The 13,397-nt window shown below is 39.5% G+C and overlaps 1 protein-coding gene across 10 annotated transcripts in view; it reads left to right on the top strand.

The window, feature by feature from the left end:
• Positions 1 to 13,273, top strand: part of LOC130927062 (dedicator of cytokinesis protein 9-like) — a 190,816-nt gene extending 177,543 nt beyond the window's left edge. For 6 of the 10 annotated variants that reach the window (XM_057852577.1, XM_057852575.1, XM_057852569.1 and 3 more), the window contains 5 exons: positions 1,826 to 2,036; positions 2,389 to 2,579; positions 6,200 to 6,300; positions 6,384 to 6,522; positions 12,433 to 13,272. In XM_057852577.1, the coding sequence (XP_057708560.1) occupies positions 1,826 to 2,036; positions 2,389 to 2,579; positions 6,200 to 6,300; positions 6,384 to 6,522; positions 12,433 to 12,558 (768 nt within the window). In that variant the 3' untranslated portion in view covers positions 12,559 to 13,272. Of the gene's footprint in view, positions 1 to 1,825; positions 2,037 to 2,388; positions 2,580 to 6,199; positions 6,301 to 6,383; positions 6,523 to 12,432 lie in introns of all 10 variants that reach the window. The other 4 variants (XM_057852572.1, XM_057852568.1, XM_057852574.1 and 1 more) reach the window with 2 other exon arrangements.
• Positions 13,274 to 13,397: the final 124 nt, after the last annotated feature.

Below are 13,397 nucleotides of genomic sequence, written 5' to 3'. Positions count from 1 at the left end.
TGGAAAGATAAGACGCAAGATGGATTTATACGTTCAAAATACGGTTCATAAGTACTGTATTTGTTTATTATAACAAATCAACAAGATGGCATTAACATTATTAACATTCTGTTAAAGCGATCCATGGATAGAAAGACTTGTAGTTCTTAAAAGATAAATGTTAGTACAAGTTATAGACATTTTATATTAAAACCCCTCTTAATGTTTTCGTTTTCATAAAATTTGTAAAATTTTCAATCAAAAAATAAACTAGTAGCCCGCCATTGTTAATGTCAATAATTACACAATGCTCATGGGTGCTGAAGCCCATAAAATCAGTCACACCCAAGTGCCAGCAGAGGGCGACAAAACTCCAAAAAACACAAGTAACAAGTGGACATTCCACTGTGCTGTCATTTTAATCTGCTTGAGCGGGGCATGTGCGTTAATTGCGTCAAATATTTTAATGTGATTAATTAAAAAAAATAATTACCGCCCCTTAACGCGATAATTTTGACAGCCCTAATTCTTTTGCCTATGTTTTAGAGTGTCTTATGCTGCAGGCATTTTTACATGTTATTGAGCTCCCACTAATGGACTAACCTGGTGCAGAATATCAAACAAACAAAAAAACAACTTGTAAAACCCAGTCCAGATGAGCAGCATGTACAGTATAAAATCAGAAACCATTTTTGTTGAGGAAAATGATCATATCTGCCTTCTCAAGCAGTAAGCGTGAGCGTTCTGGACAGGTAGTGTCTCCTGCAGTGGAGAACACACATTCGCTGGGTGCAGATGAAGCTTGAACGCATAACAGCTGGTGGCTGGCGTTCACAGCAGAGTAGATAAATAAATGTCATGTATCACTAGTGAAGCAAGTGAAAAAAAAAAATAACTACATAATGATGCACATTGATACGACAGATTATTAGGCTCAAATAAAATATTTTTTAAAAGGATTACGAGATCAGTGGTACTATTGCTAAGAGAAAGTAACAAATATTGCGTAGGGGTAAGGTAGCTGTGAGCCGCTACGCATTTTACATACATGTACCATAGCTGGGATCTGCTACACACTTTACATACATGTACCTCAGCTGTGAGCTGCGACGAAGCATTACTAAAAATTCTTCTATTGATTATAATTTGATTATCTTTTAATACTGTTGATTTTAGCGGAGGCGGCAACGCGCTACGTAAAGTGCGTAGCTGCTTATATAGCTACATTTGCCCAACGTAATACGATTTATTGTCGTACTATTCAATCTATCCATCATCTACCCCTAAATCCAGGGTCTGGTGGGGGGGCAGCAGAAGACAGACGTAATTTATTGTTTTATTACCTGGTTCTGACTGGTTAGATGTCCGACGCAACGCGTCAAATACGTATTCCATGAAGCCGGAGATGTTTTTAATCATATTGGTCGTGCAGCCACCTTTGCATGATCTAGCTGTGTTTCAAATGTTGCACTGAGCTGACTGGTCATTTTTCTTTGGGAAATTGAGCCAAACTTTTGCGCGCCGCCACAGTGACTACGATTGAAATCAAGTGGCAATGCACAAACACACACTTCATGTGGCTTCTTCATCGCGGTATACGGCAGCTATTTTTTCCAGTTGGCAGTCAGAGCATTGAAACTTGGAATTGAAATTTTAAAAAATCGAACAGATCTGGGGGAACCGGAGTGTTAGTCCCAGATCCCATCGATGCTCGATGCCCAACCCTAACTGTCATGCAATCAGTAAGGACATTTTGTTGAAATTAATAATGCACCCAGCCTACCTAAACATCCATCAGTCTTTCAGCATTTTAATAGCCTAAGTACTATTGTTGTTTCTTCAACAGATCAACCCCAAAGACTTAGATTCTAAGTTTGCATATATCCAAGTGACGCATGTGACGCCTTACTTGGAGGACAAGGAACTGGCAGACAGGAAGACTGATTTTGAAAAAAGCCACAATATCCGCAGATTTGTTTTCGAGATGCCTTTTACCGTGTCGGGAAAAAAGCAAGGCGGGGTGGAGGAGCAGTGCAAACGCAGGACTATTCTAACAAGTAAGTGACGTCTCTCACGCCTCCATTTATTATCCAGAGGTGTGTCACAAATTCACAATCGTTTTTTTATTTATTTTTTTATAGTCTTGTCATTATAGGCGTTGCTCACCTCCTTCGTGACAATAAGCAGTCGTCACATGTTTTTCACACATGCGTGAAAGATCTAGATTAGATCCTGATCATGTCAGCTTGTTTCTCCAAGGACTTTTCCCAAGCTGCAATTGCGCGTGTATATTGCTTTATGATGCAACAAATCCAAAAGTTCAAGCGCAGATTCTTATCTTCAGTCACTGTTACTTTGTGTCCTCACGAGAGACAGCGGTTCACAAGTCTCATGTTCTCTCCCCTCTAGCCACGCACCGTTTCCCCTACGTGAAGAAACGTATCGCCGTCATGTACCAGCAGCACAACGACCTCAGCCCCATCGAGGTGGCCATTGATGAGATGAGCAAGAAGGTGGCTGAGATTAATCAGCTGTGCTCCTCCAGTGAGGTGGACATGATTCGGCTGCAGCTCAAACTGCAGGGAAGCATCAGCGTCCAGGTCAGGATATCAAGAAGTCAGAGAGTATTGAATACATTTGACACAAATTGACAGCCTAAAAATATAGGACAAGTAAATAATCAGGTGAATTGGTTTAGAAGTGCCATTTATATCATTATCTCATTCAATGCAATAGACCCTAATCACCAACGTCGCACAATCACGTGATCGCTGTATTCTGCCGCCATATTGTCCGTCATTGTGTTTCTGTATTGTCAATGATCGTAGTTTCTAAAGGTGGATTCACTTGCAAATGATGGAAGCCCCGGTGCTTTCAGACGCTTTAAACTCATTGGATGAGTTGCATAAAAGCCGTTATTTGGAAAAGCTTCAGTCGATCCAGTCGCCAGATCCATATTTGATGCCCAAACCGATGTTTCCTCCCGTCCGGTCCCATCCTGTGCGTCAGAGCTCGTCCTGAGACCACAAAATTTCCAATCATACTCCAGTTTATGTCACGATGAGGAGTCGGGTACCCAAAATCGGCTCCGGCCCGAATTTAAACCGACATTTGGTCAGCTGAACGTCACCGTTGTCACGATTGTAAAATGAAACTTGATCGACAACGGGCCGGTGTGTGCCGAAAAATACCTGCCCCGCGTGAAATGTCCTCCCTGACGGGAGCACTTATTTATAATAACACCATAACCATAACGCTTTATTGACGTGAAAACATCAAATGTTTTCATGGACGCGTTACAGTAATGGATTTACGACTGTAAGATCGGTTTTAAATAATTAAATTACACAAAATATTAGTACTGTATTTTAGTAACAAATCGTGGACTAGGCCACATAACCATCTTTGAACAGAAATGTACTAGTCTACAGGTTTTCACGACCATATCCCAATGACAATCACACAGGTATGACATTTATTAGTTCAAGGAGAATAAAATACTATTCACGGTACAAGAAAGTCGTTTCCGCGTGGGCGCTCCCGTCAGGGGGGACGTTTCACGCAGGGCGGCTATTTTTCGGCACAAAACCTGTTGTTGCGCTCGCCTTCTTGCTGCGCGACAGTGGAGACGAGCTTCGTAGTCTCCGTCTGATGACGTCTGCGATCGTGTTGGCATCATATTGATGTTTTCGCCGCTGTCTAACGGCTGTCGACACAAACGCATCAAGGACCGAGATAAACAAACCGTGCTGCTTTAGAGATTTGCCCATTTAACAATGGGCACACAGCAACTACTAAAAGGACCATTTATCTTGTCTGTTACTACAACCAACCGCCACACATGCCTTCACCATTTTGATTAATCAATGTTAACGATTGTCAGGAAGGTTTTTGGGTTTGTTTACTAGGCAGTGATTCCTTAGACAAGCAGAAAAACACGCAGTAATAGGAGGAATGTACGTAGCGGTAATATGTAAACACGATGAGCTGAGGGACAATATGGCGGCTCCAGTCAAGGGGGCGGAGTTGTGACGTCACGTGATTGGGGTCTATAGGCCAGGGATGTCATACTCATCTTTGTCTGAGGCCACATCATATTTATGGTTTCCTGTGGAGGGTCAATAATGTCTGTCAATTAGGGACGCCAAGTAGCGACTAATCGACAACTACCGTAATTTTCGGACTATAAGGCGCACCTGACCATCAAGCCGCCACCCACCAAATTTGACACAAAAATAGCATTTGTTCACAGATAACGCACTGGACTATAAGCCGCAACTCTCCTCACTGTATTATGGGATATTTACACAAAAAGATATTAACCAGTAAAACTTAATTTGACAGCGGCATCATAAGACTGTCATAAAACTAAATGAAGTACCATGAAGCTTTGAACCAATTGGCTGCAAAGCCTCATTGCTTCAAGAAGCTTCATTTGGCCATTACTGATCCCTTGGTGGAGACAAGTCAACCTCTGCTGCCACCTGCTGTCAACACTGTTGTCATTCAACATGCCTCCTAGCATGCATTGCAGCTCTACAGATGTAAATAGCAATCAAAATTCATGTTCTGTGCTAAATGTATCTTCAAGTACTTTTCCAGTTGTTTCATTAATTGCTAGCTATGGTATCTGGTAACACTTTATTTGATAGTGCTACCATAAGACTCTCATAAGACCATCATAATTATGACATGACACTGCCACGGGTATTAATGAATGCTTATGACGGATGTTATTTAGTGTTAACCGGCAAATGATCTCACTTTTGAACTGATGTAAAAGATCCGAGCTGGACATAAATTGAGTTAGTCACATAATTTGCCGGATGATACTTGATAACATCTGTCATAAGCATTCATTAATGACCGTGATAATGTCATTTCATAATTATGACGGTCTTATAAGCAGTCTTATGATGCCGCCATCAAATAAAGTGTTACCTATTAACTAGAGGTGTGCAAAATTTCCGATTCTTAGATTATTCGCGATTCGGCCGTGGAAGATTCGAGAACGATTCACAAACATCCAAATTCCGATTATTGAAATATGCCAAGTAAAGCAGAAGTACGACACACTCAGCGCGCCGCGCGGTCTTCGGTACGCAATTAGGGAGGGAGCGAGAGTAGATAAACATCATGCTTCTCATTACCCGGCCCCTCGGGTAACGCCAATGCTCGACTCACGGCTCTAGCTCAACTCATGCCACGAGATAAAAAAAAAAACAACAACAACATACCTGACTGCTACCGAAAAGCTGCTACAAGCCACATTATGTTACGGTAGATATCATTTATATAGGACTAGATGCATTATAGCTTCGGTATCGTTACCAGCACACCTACAAAAAACTAGATGCGGGCGTTAGTAACGGCCGCCATCTTAAAGCAGTACACTTCCCTGCAAGGCTGTTGTTGCGAACCTTCCAAGCGAACCTAATTAACTTTTTATCTAAAATACTCCTAAATCGGTAAAATATTGACTTGAATCTATCTTTAAAATAGTTTTAAAACTTTTACATGTTGAAAGTAGACAAAAGAGAAATTATGGAATAACAGGAGCAATTTTAACAACTTTAACGGTTGATTCACAACATTAAATTAATTGAAAGTAGTTTAAAGCTGCTGATATAGAATGGGGACTGGAGTTTTTTATTTACTGTTATTTTTGTATATTTGTTTACTGCTATCTGTTAACTTGATACTGAAATATTAGTTTGGTTTAGCCTGAGAGGATTTTTGAACAATTTTGGAACTAATGTACAAAACAAATTTAAAAAAAGCTCTACTATTAACCCAAGTAAATCAACAAATAAGCCAGACTGGACTGTTACCCGCAGGATTCAAAATTGGGGGAAAAAGTAGCAGCTTATAGTCCAAAAATTACGGTAATTTAAATTTCTTTTTAAAGTTGAAAAAGAAAGAATACCTTTGAATATTCTCAGATTTTTGTGGTTTTCAATCTTTACTGAAGACTGCAGAATTTTATTAAAATTTTATTTTCGCATGAAATATGAAGTCAATATACATGATTTAGCGAGCCAGATCCAGCCCCTGGGCCTTTGGTTTGACATCTGTACTATTGTCAAACATGCTAGCTTAAAACCATCAGGGGCTCTAAAATTGAGCCCTGTGACATGCTTAACTCATTCGCTCTCATTGATGTCTATTGCTGTCAATGGCAGCCAACCCAAAGACTCAAATACCTCATCCATGCTCTCAGGTGAACGCCGGCCCGCTGGCGTATGCTCGTGCTTTTCTGGACGACGCCAGTGCCAAGAAGTATCCTGATAACAAGGTCAAACTGCTGAAAGAGGTCTTCAGGTGAGATTTCTCCTGACAGATGTTAACTCTGTTCGTCTTTACATCCGTTTAATTCATCCCGACGCTGTCGCCTTTGCACGCAGGCATTTCGTTGAGGCGTGCGGCCACGGTTTGGGCATCAACGAGAGGCTCATCAAAGAGGACCAGCAGGAGTATCACGACGAGATGAAGGCCAACTACAGAGACCTGGCCAGAGAGCTGTCTATCATCATGCACGAGCAAGTCAGTATAATGTTTTTGGTTTTTTTTTTTTGTAACGTACACGTCCAACAAAATAAGATGTAATCCTTAACATGCATGTTGATAACACCGTTTTCTGTTTTCTCTTGGCGCTGACATGAGCAGATTGGATGGTAATGATAATCTTCAGTGTTGTTGATTGGTTCAGATAAATGTATGCATGTGTTTGACAGCTTTAACATACATTTGAGTAAGATACTATACTCACAAAAAGTGGCTCATTGGGCTTTGTTTGAAATGTCATCATCAACCTTGAACCTTTTCAAGTGAATTTAATTTGACCCTCAATTAACTTTTAAATGAACATTTCACTTATGAATTTTGATTATGGTCACTTTTTGTGAGTAGTTTCATGTAGTCACGTCTGTGTACGTTCATAACTATGCAGGTTATATTTAGGACTGCAGCTATCAATTATTTAAGTAATTGATTGTCCTATCAATTAATTTGAACAATTGAGTAATCGGATTAGGAACATTTAATGTGTCGCAGAATAAATTTTAGGAGATGTAAAACAAAGGCTGCCTACGACTGCACTTACAAAAGAGCATTACGTAAATGCTAGTACAAAAAAAAAAAATCCAGTTTTTTTTTTTTTTTTTCAAACTGCAGAATTGCACTTTTATTTCACAAGAGCAATAAATTGCATTTATTGCATGAAATATTGTAAAATACCTGAGTTTAGCCTCAAATAGTATTAAAAAATAATAAATGAGGATCGAAGGACAACAAACCGCGATAAATCTGGTCCATCCTCTTCCTCGTGTTGATGAAATAATGCATTAGCTTGCGCTAAATTTAGTTTTCGCTTCATTCCGCACGTTTTAAAGTCGCTCACTTAATCCAACTGGCTATCGCTCGCTACCTCGCCTCCCTCTCCTATGGTGCCGCCGCGCTTGGCAATTTATTAAAATGTTCACATTACATCCGTGCCTCTTGACTCACAATGGCTCCTGGGATATGTAGTGTTTCGTGGTGCTTTCAGTTTTGAAAAAGGACAAGAAATTATGGAAATATTGACATGAACATACCGTCCATGCAGTGTTTTAATGCTTATTTATGAGGGTAATAAAACCATAAAACTCAAATGACATTATCTCCTGTTTTACTTGGTCGATTGACTTCAAGTAAAATCAGGCGTAGACCTCAACTTCCGCACTTTCAAATGAGACCAACCAGCGGTACGGGTGACGTAATTACAGCGTGACGAGGCTTCAAAGATAATATGCGTAATTTTGTCGCCGCCAACACGTTGTCGAAGCAATAAAATTTGATTTGAAGTTTTTTTCTAATCGAATTCCTGGAGTTAATCGATTAATCGTTGCAGCATTAGTCATATTTATAATTCACTCTGATGAGTTTACTAATCACCTCACATGAAAGCTCATCCTCTCAGACTTGATAGCAAAGTTATCGCTTCACACAAACACTCTTATCTTTTACATCCCTGCAATAAATAAAATCAATGATCCTCATCACATGCGCCAACCATCTTTGACTATGAATACAACTGCTAGATGGATCAATATAATTTTTATTGTGTGTGTCCACATACCCGCATGCGTGTGTCTGATTCATTACTACTGAGTCTCTACATACACTTCATCTGTGTGTTTATATGAATGAAGTACAAAGTATGTGGGGAAATGTTAGTATCATCTGTTCAGTGTGCTGATTGTTGTGCCTCCGAGATTTAACACAATCCATTTTCTGGACAATTTAAAACCATGTCGCTGTACTACAGCAGGTTAGAAATGCAATTGTGCACATGAATTTATTTAAAAGAAGATTTTAATGTAGAATACAATGTTTTATACAGTAAAGAAAATAAGTATTGGAACACCCTGCTATTTTGCAAGTTCTCTCACTTAGAAATCATGAAGGGCTCTGAAATTTTCATCGCAGCTGCATGTCCACTGTGAGAGAGAGATTGTAAAAGAAAAATCCAGAAATCACAATGTATGATTTTTTAACAATTTATCTGCGTGATACAGCTGCAAATAAGTATTTGAACACCTGAGAAAACGAATGTTAATTTTTGGTACAGCAGCCTAGCCTTTCTTTGTAATTACAGCGGTCAAATGTTTCCTGTAGTTTTTCACCAGGTTTGCACACACTGCAGGAGGGATCTTGGCCCACCCATCAGTCAGGTTTCTGTGTTGTTGCTGTGAAACACAACGTTTGAGCTCCCTCCAAAAGGTTTTCTGTTGGGGTGAAAGTGGCTAGAATTTCTTGCCAGAACTCCCCAACATGAAGGTCGACACGGAGCCAGAAATGTTATTTATTTATTGTTTTTTCTTTCTTTCTTTTTGTTGTTGTTGTTGTTGTTGTTTTGTACTGAAATGCAAAGAAAACTGTTCAGCAGTTATTTCTATAACACATACAAAAACTGATTTTTATTCAAAATTGTATTTTTTCAATGATATGTAAAATAAAAGTTAACAAAAACAGCAATTACCCTAATTTTCGGACTATAAGCCGCTACTTTTCCCCCTCATTTTGAATAGGTAACACTTTATTTAACAGAGCCATCATAAGACTGTCATAAGAACATCATAATTATGACATGACACTATCATGGGCATTACTGAATGCTTATAACAGATGTCAATATGTGTCATGTGGCATATTATGTCACTAAATCCATTTATGTCCAGCTCAGATCTTTTACGTCCATTCAAAAGTGAGATAATTTGCTGGATGACACCAACCGACATCTATTATAAGCATTCATTAATGCTTATGACAGTGTACTGTAATAATTATGACTGTCTTATGACAGTATTATGGCACCACTATCCAAGAAAATGTTACCAAATACCATAACTAGCAATTAATGAAACAACTGGAACAGTAACTGAAGAAATTATTAGCACAGAACATGACTGTTATTTACATCTGTAGCGCCGCCATGCATGCTAGGAGGAATGTTGGATGACAACAGTGTTGAGAGCAGGTGGCAGCAGAGGTTGACTGTCTATCCCAAGAAAGCAGTGATGGCCAATGGCGCTTTTAGTGACAATAAGGCTTTGCAGCCAATTGGTTCAAAGCTTAATGGTGGTTCATTTGGTCTCATGACAGTCTTATGGTGCCATTGTCAAATGAAGTGTTACCAGTTAATATCTTTTGGCTGATCTGATGTTATTATGTCAGCCAATTGAACGGATAACTGAGTCCAAAGCACCGTGTACCGGAACAGCATTCCGGCCCTGAATCTTATACCAGAACAGCATTCCGGCCCTGAATCGTATACCGGAATTGCGTTCTGGCCCTGAATCTTATACCGGAACTGCGTTCCTGACCGTTCTGGCCCACTTTTACCCCTGGGTTTCGGTCTGGAGACCAGATAGGCCATGCTAGAACCTTGTTATGCTTCTTACGGAACCACTTCTTGGTTTTCCTGCCTGTGTGCTTCAGATCATTGTCATGTTGGAAGACCCAGGCACGACCCATCTTCAATGCTCTGACTGAAGGAAGGAGGTTGTTCCCCAAAATCTCACAATACATTGTCCTAGTCATTCTCTCCTTATTACAGTGCAGTCATCCAGTCCCATGTGCAGAAAAACATCCCCAAAGCATCCTGCTACCACTCCCATGCTTCACAGTAGGGATGGTGTTCTTGAGATAGTACTCATCATTCTTTTTCCTCCAAACATGGTTAGTGGAATTATGACCAAAAAGTTTTATTTTACTCTCATCTGACCACAAAACTTGCTCCCATGACTCCTCTGCATCATCCAAATGGTCATAGGCAAACTTAAGACATGTGCTGGTTTAAGCAGGGGAACCTTCTGTGCCATGCACGATTTCAAACCATGACGTCTTAGTGGATTACCATTAGTAACGTTGGAAATGGTGGTCCCAGCTTTTTTCAGGTCATTGACCAACACCTGTCGTGTAGTTCTGGGCTGATTCCACACCTTTCTTGGATCATTGAGACCCCACGAGGAGATATCTTACATAGGACTCCATTCCGATTGAGATTGACAGTCATGTTTAGCTTCTTCCATTTTCTAATGATTGCTCCAACAGTGAACCTTTTTCACCAAGCTGCTTGGCAATTGCTCCGTAGACCTTTCCAGCCTTGTAGGGGTGAACAAGTTTGTCTTTGGACAGCTCTTTGGTCTTAACCATGCTACAAGTTTGAGTCTTACTGATTGTATGGGGTGGACAGGTGTCTTTATGCTGCTATCGACTTCAAACAAGTGCATCTTATTGAGGATAATACATTGAGCGGAGGTGGACTTTTAATAGGCAGACTATCAGGTCTTTCAGGGTCAGAATTTTAGCTGATAGACAGGTGTTCAGATACTCAATTGCAGCTGTATCACATAGATAAATTGGTTAAAAAATCATGCATTGTGATTTATGGATTTTTCTTTTTAGATTCTCTCTCTCTCAGTGGACATGTGTCTACAATGGAAATTTCAGACTCCTCCATGATTTCTAAGTGGGAGAACTTGCAAATAGCAGGCTGTCCAAATTCTTATTTTCTTCATTGTATGTAAAAACCTGGTTCTTAATTGTATAACAACATGTGTAGTTATTTTTTTACAACTTACTGTACTAAGAAAATGAGTGCCAAAGAAGAGCAAGAAAACAATGAGTAGCAATATGAGCAGGGGCGCCACCAGGAATTTTGGGCCCCATGAAACAAAATATTACTGTCAGTATTAAAATGTAACTAGAGGCCATTCTGGGTACTTGTCAATGATAGGCCTTGAGAATTCTTCCCCATTGCCACCCTTATCAGTGCCCCTGAGTATGAGTGTACAATATTACTACTAGGGTTGTTCCGATCATGTTTTTTTGTTCCCGATCCGATCCCGATCGTTTTAGTTTGAGTATCTGCCGATCCCGATATTTCCCGATCCGATTGCTTTTTTTTTGTGCTCCCGATTCAATTCCAATCATTCCCGATAATTTTTCCCGATCATATACATTTTGGCAATGCATTAAGAAAAAAATGAATAAAACTCGGACGAATATATACATTCAACATACAGTACATAAGAACTGCATTTGTTTATTATGACAATAAATCTTCAAGATGGCATTTACATTATTAACATTCTTTCTGTGAGAGGAATCCAAGGATAGAAAGACTTCTTAAAGGATAAATGTGACTTTGTATATTGTGACTAAATATTGCCATCTAGTGTATTTGTTGAGCTTTCAGTAAATGATACTGTAGCCATTTAACTTCTGCCCAAATGCATGATGGGAAGTGCAACCATGACTGTGCGTCTTGGTACCAATTGATATATCTTCTCTGCGTTGGGAATAACATAGGGTGTTAAGAAAAAGATCAACTACTACCTTTCTTCCCCAGATTGATTCCCATTATTATTCTAATCTTTGGGAAAGGGAGTGTAAGGCTTTAGCCATTCAAAAAAAGGCTCCAAAGGCTGCCGAAATTCACTCTATTTATCTTACGCTGCCTTTTAGCTCTATATACTGTACGGGTAAATTGGCGCCATTATAGATTGAACGCGACAATGCGTGAGTGAGTCGTGCAGCGCATGCGTTAATTGCGTTAAATATTGTAACGTGATGAAGGTAAAAAATATTAATTCTCGCCGTTAACGCGATAAATTTGATAACCCTACCTTAAGCTTAAACTAAAGACTCTGTAAGAGTGTAACACATGATGTCTGTAACGTTAAATACAATTAAAAAATGATTTAATTAAAAAATATATAAATATACTGTATATTAAAAAAAGGCATGTTCGATATTTTTTTGCCGATTCCGATACTTTGAAAATGACGTGATCAGGTCCGATCACTATCTCTAATTACATCTCTAATTACTACAATACAATACTGGCACAAGTGTAACATCCACCAGTAAATATTTAAACTTTGTATTGATTTTGACATTGCCTTGCAGATCAACACTGTGGAAGACGGCATCAAAAGCGCTCTTCCCGACTCGCTTCACATCTTTAATGCCATCAGTGGCACGCCAACGGGGGCAACCATCCAGGGTATCCCCAGCTCTTCTTCTGTTGTATGAAGAGCCCGAAAGCAGTCAGGCAAGATGACCGAGGACCTCCTGCAGGCACAAATTGAACAATTCTTGTCGCTCAACTGGAGACAACGACAATGTATCGTGCTTACATTTGCAGAGAGGTAAAAAGGGGGTTCCTCAACATGATGTAATGTCATTTATCCCAAAAAAAGACTGGAGCTGTTCCTGTTCCTTGATGCTTCATTTGTATGTCCTGATTTGACATTGTTTATTCTGATATTTGGGTTTTTATGTACAGAACTTTTATAAATCACTATGTACACAAGCAGTATATGCAGCATACACATCACCCTTTTATTGTTTTATTTCTACAATTTTAGCCTCATGTAAGTTAGCCAATATGAAATTGCTCTATCCTTTTTAGGAGGGTTTTAGACTATTTAAAGCCATTGCAACAAAAAAGGAAGGGTAGACCGAGTTGTCTATTTGTGTATATGTTAAAAGAATAAGGAGCGTGTGCAATATTTGCAAAGGATTTTGCTGCGTGGAGCTCATACACTGTACAGATTTTGTTCACCTTCATGCCAAAGCGAGGAGGGGTGGAACCTGACACTGTGGGGATCGATTGAAGCTTTTACCATATTAGCGATCATTCGATGTAATTTTTTTATATATATACTTGGGCAGCAGTTTTTTTGTTTGTATCTAACATAAATCACAGTTCTGCTGTAAGCTGATGTTCCCCTGATGCATTTCTTTGAATAAAATACACTAATTCCTCTGCTACTTGTGTGTTCGAAATGTTTTTATGGAGGTGTCAGGGACTCTGTATCAGTCATATTATATCACTCCACCGCCCACCATAAAAGCAACAGTCAGCAAGA

The sequence above is a fragment of the Corythoichthys intestinalis genome, chromosome 12 (genome assembly GCF_030265065.1).
Source record: "Corythoichthys intestinalis isolate RoL2023-P3 chromosome 12, ASM3026506v1, whole genome shotgun sequence".
Classification (NCBI taxonomy): Eukaryota; Metazoa; Chordata; class Actinopteri; order Syngnathiformes; family Syngnathidae; genus Corythoichthys; species Corythoichthys intestinalis.
The sequence above is the reverse complement of the archived record's forward strand: the minus strand, read 5'-3'. Positions and strand labels throughout refer to the sequence as shown.